This window comes from Sinocyclocheilus anshuiensis, unplaced genomic scaffold (genome assembly GCF_001515605.1).
Source record: "Sinocyclocheilus anshuiensis isolate Anshui unplaced genomic scaffold, SAMN03320099.WGS_v1.1 scaffold44, whole genome shotgun sequence".
Classification (NCBI taxonomy): Eukaryota; Metazoa; Chordata; class Actinopteri; order Cypriniformes; family Cyprinidae; genus Sinocyclocheilus; species Sinocyclocheilus anshuiensis.
The window spans coordinates 1,396,332-1,407,645 of NW_015555746.1; the positions used below are offsets into that span (position 1 = coordinate 1,396,332).

The following is an 11,314-nucleotide window of genomic DNA, read 5'->3' on the forward strand; positions in this document are numbered from 1 at the left end:
CTGCTCAATATTAACGTGTTGTTTCTGAAGTGTTGTAGCTATAAAAACAATATCACACTTGCAATGGTGCTGTTGATTTGAATACCCTATATACCATGGAAACATTCTTGGAAGTTGACGAATTATCAGGATGAATATAAACATTATTTGGTTCGTTAAGTAAACTGCACTATGCTTTACGCTGTCTTTGGCTTCATTCTCAGTTGTAGCTACAACTTGAGTTCAGATGCAAGTATTCCGTTTGACAGAGTAAAGAGCAACACTTCAAATACATTGTTACTGAACATTTTAACTATTTATTGACCTTTTAACTGTAAAGTGCATATTATTATATATTATATAATAATTATTATATATGAGAGTTGCCTCTGATGGCAGCTACATACATAAAGCAATAAATAATTAAATTAAATTAATAATAATAAAAAAGAAATTAAAAACACAAAGTATCTTCTCTGTAAATGTGCAGACTCCCCATTGCTAAGGTGCTCTGCTTGTGAGCTAGTTAAACAAGTGTAGTTGAGGACTCTGGCTGTTGAGATAATTGCCCTCTTTTGCAATGATACTGCTTTGGTAAATAGAAAAGAAATGTAAAAGGGCAAACTGCTCTTGGGTCCTGAAACCGTTCTCTCGCAAACATGCGCTTCCCTCCCGCTGACTCATTGAAATTCTACACAGTCTTCCGTAGTGTTGTTAGGAACATCTTTCAGAGCCAATTAATTTCCCCTACTCATGTCTCTCTCTTTCACTCTCTGGCTTCATGTATTTCCAGTTCCTGTCCCATTTCCTCTTAACACTCTTTGCTAACCACCAAGATGTTCCTGGAGACTTTACAAAACCAACATACTATTGTAGTTAAAGTCATTATGTTGTTCTAAAAAATCCCTAATGAGCCCAACATTTTTAAATTAAACTTCTGCTAGGGCTTTTAAACTACACCCCCTAAACTGCACAGTTCTTAAGCTTGTTTTGTGATATAAACTTTCTAACTGATCGCTATGGATCTGAATGGTTTTCCCTAAGCTGACAATCAAATATCCCGAAACTTAGACATCCTCTGAAAATGTTGCCTGTTCCACCTAGATCTTGTAGGCTAGATCCAGTAAATGTAGTAGAAAACATCAGTAAATGCTTTGGGCTGCTAATTTTTTTCTAACTGTCATATTCACAGATATTTTTCCAAGAGGGCAAGATCAAAAGTCCATTATTGCACATTGCTAACTAAAACTCCTCTCAGAGCTTCCAGGTTATGTTCATAAATCTTGGCATAGTCCATTAGCCTGTTATGACTTACTAAATAAAATAAAAGAATGTTCAAAGTTAGGCTCGGAATGTTTACAGTTTTACATGCCAACTGCCAGAAAGAACACACTAGAAACCTTCTGTTAAATAAAAAGAAGATATTCCCAAAAATGTTGGGACACAAACAGTTGCCGGTAGCCATTGACTTCCATAGTATGGAAGAAAATGACTACCAGCAACTGTTTGGTTACCAACATTTAAAAAAAAAAAAAAATCTTCTTTTGCATTCAGCAGAAGAAAGAAACTCATACAGGTTTGGAACAACTTAAGGGTGAATAAATAATGACAGAATTTAAATTTTTGGGTGAACTATTCTTTAAAGCCTTTTTAGTCTCTCAGCCAAGGCTTTGTCAAGCCATAATAAAATTTTATCTTAAGGAATTTTCATTTTTTCACTATTGTTGTACATTCTTCCCTCAATAGTAAAGTGTAGAAAGTGCTTGTAGGGAATGGAAAGGCTGACTGTGCAAGAGAAAGAGAGAAGTGAAACGCTCTGTTGGATAGACGGTCTCTGCAGACTGGGAAGAAGGATCAGGATGAAAGGAGTAAAAAGAGAAAGATAGTGAGAGAGAAAGGAGCAGATTGTGTCAGGAGCTTTACCCCTTGAATGTGAATGCAAGCAGGACCCTTCACTTAACAGAAGGATCTGTCATACCGCGTATGCGGCGCGTTTGCATGCATGTGAGAATCAGACACTGTTGACAGGATATCTTTCAGAGCTTGATGGTATTGACAGAAATCACTGCCTGAAAATAATACAGCGGACATTTCAACACATGGGCCTTGCCCTTGTCCACAATGACAAGATGAAATATCACTGAGGACTGTACTATTGTATGTGTGTGCGTGAGCATGACAGTTCTTTTACCTTGACAACATTTCGTGTGACGTTTTAATTACAAGAAGCAAGATACATTCATACATTCAGATTAATTAATAAAGACAGCGTTAAAAAATTATACTCATGCTATGCACTGAAAAAAAAGATTTGTTGGATTTACTCAATTGAATTATGGACATTGGTTCCACACATTCAGTTTGAGTTCAGTGTCCTACGCATTTATGTGGTTTCATTATAATACTTTTGTGTTAATCAGATTGCAAAGTAATTGTGTGACATGAGCTAATTTTAATTAGGTAAACCAAACAGCAGAAAAAAATCATTTTACGTGAACACGATTTGTTGGAAATCTGAATCAATTTTAACATTTTCTTGCAAAGTGATTATATCATGTTTTGATGACTGTTGAATTTCATTTAGACTTTACGCAATAAATTTATGTTTGCATCTCAAACATAAATTTATTAAGTAGACTGTAAGTGTATCGTTTTAGTAAATTCAGTAAAACTGCTTTTCCTTTTTTTCAGTGTAATAATTGCACTCAAGTTGACATGAGTCAAGTTTTTCTGGTTGATAGTGATATTTACAGCATCTTAAAAATAAAAAGTCAATAGATACAGTTCTGAAATTAACATTTTCAGGTTAGTTCATTTTGATGAAATAAAAAGCTACAAAAAAAATAAATAATAATTTTTAGTCTGAGTCTAGTGTTAGCCATTGTTGTCAAAGAGGACGTGAAAATGCAAGTATTTGTTTGAATTGCAAAGTCAGTGAGACTTGGTGTGCCCTTTATCTTCATCAGTTAATTTGGCAGCAGCTGGTTTGAGTCTTCCGCTGATGCTGATTTCGTGGAAGGAAGTGGCCTTTTCTGGCAACACAAGGGAAAATGTTTGTTTTAAGAAGAGCTATAGAGTCTCTCTCTCCTTCTCCATCATGCTCCCTTGCTTCTGCTCTTAAGGTCACGGTTTGTACCCACCGTCACTGACTGTCACTCCATTTCTCTCTTTCTTTCTCACTGTTTCTCTTTCCACCTCTACCCTCCCCCATCTCTCTCTGGCCCTCTGTCAGCTATTTCAAAAACACCTTTGAAAGAAAGAGAAAAATGAAAGACTGAGGAACAGGGAAAAAGGAGGTGAAAGAAAAGGAATATAATCAGACAGAAGAAAGAGAACAAAGACAGAAACGTCAAAATATTTACCATCATTCCGTCAGATTCCCTGTCAAGACACATCAATCCGTTCAACATCAAACTAGTAACTGTCTCATATTTTGTGTGAGAGCGCTAACAGCTAAACTGTGGCCATGCACTAAAATATTTCAGTATGAATTACAAAGGTCATTCTTGCTCTGTGTTCTCTGTGATCTATTTACAGTGCTCCAGTTTTTCATGTCAAAAATACTTTTTTAATTAAAGGAATTGTTCAACCAAAAATGAAAATTTGCTGAAAATGTACACACCCTCAGGCCATCCAAGATGTAGATGAGTTTGTTTCTTCATCAGTACAGATCTTTAGAAATTTCTGGAGAAACATTGATTACTCATGAATGGATCCTTTGCAGTGAATGGGTGCGATTCCCAACAGCTGATAAAAACATTGTAATAATCCACAAATAATCCACATGACTCCAGTCCATCAACTGACGTTTTGTGAAGTAAAAAAACAAAGAAATTCAAGATGACTAAGATCAAGATGATTAAGACAATTTTATGGATAGAGGACTCATATTTTAGCTGGAAGCAAAAGTTTAGAAGATTCTAATCATGAATTTGTTTATTGCTCTTCTGACAGCACACATTCAGCACAGAGGATCCATTGGTGAGCAAGCGATGTCATACTAAATTCCTCAAAATCTGTTCCAGTGAAGAAACAAACTCATTTTGGGTGTAAATTTTCTAAAAAAGTAAATTTTCTAAACAACAACAACAAAAAACCAACAAGTTTGTTTTTACAGTTTAAGTGTATGGTATTTAAAATACTTTTTATGGATTAATTTTCTCAGAAGCCAATAAAATTCCAAGTGCATAACATAGTGTGGTTGGCACAAACCACATGTAAGCCCATATTTAATTTAGTCTGGGTCATATTTTATTTTATCTTGTGAATTTTTTCATGGTTTATTTAGGGTGAGTGCTTGTCAAGCAACCCGTCTGTGTTGCCATCTACACTCTTAAAAATAAAGGTGCTTCACGATGCCATAGAAGAACCTTTTTGTCTAAATGGTTCCATAAAGAACCTTTAACAGCTGAAGAACCTTTCTGTTTCACAAAAGATTCTTTGAAGCAAAAGAAGGTTCTTCAGATTATAAAAAGGTAAGAAAGAGATGGTTCTTTAAAGAACCTTTGACTGAATGGTTCTTTGTGGAACCAAAAATGGTTCTTCTATGGCATCGCTTGAAGAACCTTTTGAAGCACCTTTATTTTTAAGAGTGTACCTAATTTAGCATAAACAGTGACATGATTTTACACCATAATGCTTGTCATCAGCGGTCTTTGATGTCAACAAAATATACAGAAAATGTTTCCTCTTGCCTTTAGCTTACTATACTATGTTCAGTGCAACGTTTTCTTGTGTGGTATTGCATAATTGTGCTGTTCTACATATTTTCTTAAGCAAATAATATATCATTAATATTTGTGAGTTTTACTCACAGAAAAATGTTCAAGCAAACATGCAAAGAGACAGCAAATTAATTTTCAACACATATCAGGGATCTCTCGGTTTTCTTTATTCTTTTTTCTGTTGTTTGATACTTTTACTCTTTTTTTATTCTTCTCTCTCCATCTGTCTCTGTGTGATCCCTCTCTCTGGACCTGCTGTGGTGCGTTCAAGCGCTCCACCGCCACGCACTAATGAACTTCCAACATCTTGTCCCGTCACGGCAATTACACACACACACACACACACACACATGCACACAGTGTTAACACTGACACTAATACACGTATTCCCAATGCCCTACATGTACACCCTGCCCAAATGAAGGCCTGCATATTATGTAGTAAGGTGTGTGGATGCGATATCATTAACATTAGCCGTCACAGTCGATTTAAATCAAGCACTGAATAAGGATATAGGATGTAGAGGAGACTGGGGTTGGTCGGCTAAAGGAGTAGGTAATTTCAGGTTCATAATTGATGCATAAAATGTAACATGAATGTTTGCTCTCTTGACCCACACTCATTGATTCTTTTAAGTCTTTAAAAGACTAAACCTGTTGACTGACAAGAAAATTTCTTCATCAAAACAAAATTAGATAAAATGTTCTATTAATAATGTAAAGATGTTTAAATTTAATTTAAGATTTGGTTAGGGGGTTGGTTGGCACTTGGAGTATATTATAAAAATAATTATAAGAGCACTTATATGTCCACATCTTTCTGCATGTTACATCGTTACACCTGTAGGTGGTGACAAGGGACTGTTACAATATGAAAAGATTAATTGAACCGATTCGTTCCAAAACATTGATTCTGACTGCTTTTAAGAGTGAATCATTGAATTATTCACTCATCCGATTCAAAAATACCGATTTCTTCAGGACTGCCACTACTGTGTGTTGCTTGGAGATTTTAGGGTTCATTGTGGCTTTGTTTGGATCTATTTACATTGGCAGAGCGAAAGACAAAGTAACTAAAAGTATTGTCCAGAACGTAAGTTACCTTTATCTTCTTGTGTGTTAAACTGTTGTATAAAAGAAACATCACACTTGCAATTGTGCCATTGTTCATTATAAAAACCGGTTTAATTTAAGCATATATTAATAAATTGATCATACAATAGGCCTAATTATCAGATAAATGTATGTTAAGGTGTTAGTTTGGAATGATGAGGTCCCTATGTATATAACAAATGAAATAAAATTGAGTGAACATAAGAATTTATTGTGTGAAAATGTAGTGAAGAAAACGGGTTACTCCATAGCCAAACACGATTATAGATCTACAGTTTAAGGAATAGACATGAGTGGTTATAGACATTACAGTGATATGATAAAGACTCAGGGTTAATTAAGGCTCAAATTTTAATAACATACTTAATCATTTATCAAGTCTGACTAAAGCAGACCCTGGGCCAGACACACATATACACGCACAGCTGCATGTGTAATATATTATTTAGCCGTATTTCTCTTTTCCCGTTGCTCTTGAGTAGACAAACGGACAAATACACACTTCAGCGCTTCTGTTATTGGCTTAGGAGACACAAGGGGTTCAGTTGAACGTGTGTAGGTATTACAGACTCACACTTGGATGGATAAATTGCTGAAGACTACTGGCAAATTAAAAGTTTTGATAGCTTAGTATTAAAGTTGCTGTTAAAAAATGGCCAAGGATTTGAAATTAAAATGAAATGCAGAGGAAAATTTAAGAGCATTAATACGGGCATGCAATTGATCATACTGTAGGTTGATGCAGAGAATAAACCAAATAACTAATATTTGAGAATAAACGCACAAGTGAGTACAGAATAGAGGGTCTTGGAGAGGGGTAACGTACAGGTCAATCAATACATGCATTTAATAACATTTTAAAACACACATGATAAATATAGGTACAAAATTGCATTCATACCAAATTAAAATGCAACCTGTCATTTGGATAAACCTAAAGCAACTGCAGAACTGGCCTTCTCTTTTTAGTCTGAGACATAAATTAAGTGTAAAAAGAAAACAAACAGTCTAGCAGGGAGAGAGAACAAAATAAAGCGAGGGAGAAGAGGAGCGCCAAAGAGACTCAAGGGATGGTTGGGATTTATGGTTCAGTAGCTGAACTCACGATCAGATAATTCAAAAGTTAATCGCTTTCCATAACTCTCTTGCACATAATCTTGCTCATCTTTTATCAATGACAACACAAAATACCAGAATAAACTGCATCTCACACGCTTGCATCCGCACCCACTGCTAGTTTATGAGAAGAAATGATGCCCATTCAAAACTTTGCTTTCCATCATGAAATAGCAGCAGTTTGGTGAACAGTTATGCTTTAGACAGTCCAGAGCCTTGAGAAATGTTATGACATCAGGGATGCAACAAGCTCATTTACAAAGTCATCCAAATTTGTTCTGTTATTTCATTTAAATGTTTGCGTTTAGAATAAACCTCTGAATATTACAATACTCCTGCCTTGTTGTGATTCTCACTTGCATGTTATAGTGAATAACACTTTAATAGGAAGCCCCTATTATACATAAAACTGAACATTTTCTTAAAATCCTGGCCTATTATTGTTCAAAAGTTTGGCTCTGGTGAGATTTTTTACTGTTTTTGAAAGAAGTCTCTTATGCTCTCCATGGCTGCATTTATTTGATTAAAAAATTCAGTAAACGCTCTAATATTTTGAAATATTTGTAAAATTGTATATAACTGTTTTCTACTTTAATACATTTTAAAATACAATTAATTCCTGTGATGGCAAAGCTGAATTTTTAGCAGTCATTACTTCAGTCTTCACTGTTTTTTAGGAAATCATTATAATTTGGTGCTCAAGAAACTATTCTTATTATTGTCAATGTTGAAAATAGTTGTGCTGCTAAATATAACTGTGATACTTTTTTTCCAGAATCCTTTGATTAATAGAAAGTAAAAAAAACCCAGCATTAATTTGCAATAGAAATGTCTGTATAAACATATTTCTTTCTTTTAAAAAAATATTACTGACCCCAAAAATTTGAACGGCAATGTATAGTTTCACATGAATATATCTGTGAACTTTGTCATAATGATTACATTGCAAAGCCATTAAAACAATTATTGATGTGCAAAGTCAGTATATTTGTACTTTATATCATAATTTTACTTCGTATATTTTAATGTGGCAAGGACAATGAAACACTTAACGTCCATTTTCTTATATTTAATATTGGTTGAAGTAAACTTTAGGATTTTTTTTTTTTACAAAAATTACATACAACTGGCCAACACATACAGTACCGCCATAGACTCCCTATACAGGAGGTGCAGATCACTTGTTAAAGACTCCTGGACAAGTCTTATATGGAGAGAATTCTTTTTGATAGTTTCAAGGATTTTGCCATTTTGTTTGATCACTTAAAGCCAGTATGGCAAAGGTTTAATTTCTTGACTTTCAGATCTTATCTAGTCCTGTTCTTCTTGTAACAACACTTCAGATACTGTTAGCTGGTTCATGTTTCTACTGAGTTTATACCGGTTGTTAATTAATAACTCCTTTGGTGTCAACAATCAATATCCTCACTGACATATTCTGTGTATTATTAAAAAACAGAGCGGCTAATCAACTGAATATCTTCACACCTTCAGAACCGTGCAGGCTATGGTATTTGAAATATGCTCTTGAATGTGTGTCTGTCAAGTTGCAGTCAATACCCACTGGGGTGGGAGTTGAAAGCATAACGCTAGCAGCCAGTTCAAGCCAGGACAGATTACCCGATACTCTATTAGTTAAAATAAATTACTTTTACCTTGTTTATTTGCTTCTTCAAGTTACATTTTAAATATTTTGATGCTGAGAACATGTTCATATATGCATTGGCACCACTTTGTGCCTTGCCTGAACAAGTTTTAAGTAGAAGAGGCAAAATTCTGGTTGTGATGTTATGACATGGTGAAGGCTTATCGTATAAGAATTAATTAGGTAATGCTTAAATTTGAACATGAACTTTTATTTGATAAATACATAGTCTGTGATATGTATGGTCTTAAAGGGAAATCTGTCATCATTTACTTACCCTCTTCCAAACTTGTATCGCTGTGTAGCGTAGCCATGGAAAGAGGTGCGTTAGAATCCATTTGCAGAGGTAATGGATAGCAAACAGCTAGGGCAAACAATCTAAAATGACGAAAATCCAGGCAATAGTTCAAAAAACAGATTGAGCAATAAAATAAAACTGCTTTGTCATTACACAGTGATTTAAGGGAACAATCATTCTATCTCTGACCAATTCACTTGTTCAAATGAACTTTATATTATGAACATATTGATTACATGCTTTTGCATCAATGTTGACAAACCAAAAATGATGGAAATGATGCTTATGTGAAAACAAAATAGCTGCTCTCTTAATAATCTCTTTTTATCTCTCAAATCAATGTAGTACCCTCATTGTACAAAGACGCTGGTATATTGGGTTATCCGACTTTGACATTCAAGAACAAAAGACAAGTAAAAAAAAAATTTCAAAATATAACGGCTAACACCACACTGAAACCCCAAGAAATGTTCTTGGGTGTAGGCTAAATGCTCGCTTGTTAGTGGCAAGATAAAAAGAATGGAAAGATGGAGAAGGAAAAATGGAGGAGTGAGGGGATTTGTTGCTGTAATTGAATAGATTTGACTTGTTACCACAAAGTTGTTAGGTGTCAAACTGGGAAACAGTGTGTCTGTATGTGTGTTAGAATGAAAGTTAGCACATATCCTTATGGGCAAAGTAGCATGAATGTGTGTTAGCGTGTGTGTGCATATGTCTATGAGAAAGAGAATTTGAAAAACCACATGCTGATTATTATTTTTCCCCATTCTGACCACATAGTGCTGTCTTTCTCAGCAACCATCATTAATAGGTTTTGTTTTTATAGCATCTTTCCAAAAACAGGTTTAGAAGTGAAGGTGGTATTTATTATGCTCAGTTCCACCAGACCTGATCAGTGTGTATGTATCCAGGATGACTGAATGTTGCCATTGACTGTCTTTTTAGTACCAATGCTAAAGGAATAGTTTTCTCACCCACATGTCTTTCCAAATCAGTATTTTCTTCCTAATCTTTCTTCTACCTTTTTCTTGGTAGGCCTTATCAGCCCTCATCCATTTCCCATGTAACATTCTTCTGACAGCCCCAGACAGTGTTTCATGGGTTGGTGATCAGTACAGCTTCTGAAGCTCATCTAGTAGCCTTCCAGAGATGTTCTGTCCAGCTCTTTGAGTGAACAATGATTTCATAAAGGTACCTGACAGTAGACACGGCGAGGTCTCAGTATTATCCGTATTCCTCTAAAGAAATTCATATTTTTATTTTATTCAGCAACGACCCATTACATTGATCAAGAAGTGACAGTAAAGACATTTAGAATATTACAAAAGATTTCTGTTTCAGATAAATGATGTTCTTCATTAAACAATCCTAATAAACTCACAGTTTTCACAATATAAAAATGTTTCCTGAGAACCAAATCAATGATTTTTGAAGGATCATGTGACACTGAAACCTGGAGTAATGATGCTGAAAATTCAGCTTTGCCATCACCAGTATAAATTAAATCTGAAAATATATGAAAATAGAAAACAGTTATTTAAACTGTAATAATATTATAGTGTATAGCAGCTCAACTGTTTTCAACACTGATAATAATAACAAATGTTTCTTGAGCACCAAACCAGCATATTAGAATGATTTCTGAAGGATCATGTGATTTCTGAAAAATTTTCTGAAGAAATTAATTGGTCGGATCATTTAGAAATGTTATAAACAACCCTGAAGCCCAAGTATGAACAATAATAAAAGTTTGTTCCTTAATTAGTTTGTATTGCCAACTCATGTTCACACATACACAACATTTTAGCATTTAAAAATTGCACACCAAGCTCCACTACACAAACACCCTCCATTTCATTTCTTACACGGCCACACACACACACACACACACACACACACACACATACTCATTTCATATGCAACACAAAGCGTATGTGTGTGTGTGCATTCTCAAGTGTGTGTGCTTTAAATGTCAAGGGTGTGTAGGTTTAGCATTTTATTTAGCATACAATTAAAAACAGGAAGAGTGGGGATAAGAGAAAGATCATGAAAGAAGGGAAGTTAGGAGAGGGCAAGTCACTAAAATGAAGGTGGGTGGTGGTGGAGGAGGAACGAGGAGGGGAAGAGGACAAACAGAAAATGTTTTTGAGAAGATAAATGGATGAAAAAGAGATGGTGAAAAGGCTAAAGAGAAATTAAATATGCGGGAATGAATCAAGTGAAAATAGCAGACGTGATGAATAAATAAAGTAGCTGGAAGAAGCAATACAGTATGAGGTATACACCTAAGATAGAGAGAAAAGCCTATGAAAGAATGGATTTAAAGATTCTCAGATATTTCTATAAAACTTTCCACAAAACATTATTACAGAATGGCAACACTAGCCTTTAAATTACTAATTTAGTAAATGAAAAGAGTCACAAAAGTCCAAGTTTATAT

At 34.8% G+C, this 11,314-nt stretch overlaps 1 protein-coding gene across 1 annotated transcript in view; it reads right to left on the reverse strand.

Moving 5' to 3' along the window:
- The window catches only part of LOC107673443 (complement C1q-like protein 4), a 32,031-nt gene extending 23,106 nt beyond the window's left edge, over positions 1 to 8,925 (reverse strand). Inside the window, exon 1 of the mRNA XM_016467042.1 lies at positions 8,854 to 8,925. Within this exon, the coding sequence (XP_016322528.1) occupies positions 8,854 to 8,914 (61 nt within the window). The 5' untranslated portion in view covers positions 8,915 to 8,925. The remainder of the gene's footprint in view (positions 1 to 8,853) is intronic.
- Positions 8,926 to 11,314: the final 2,389 nt, after the last annotated feature.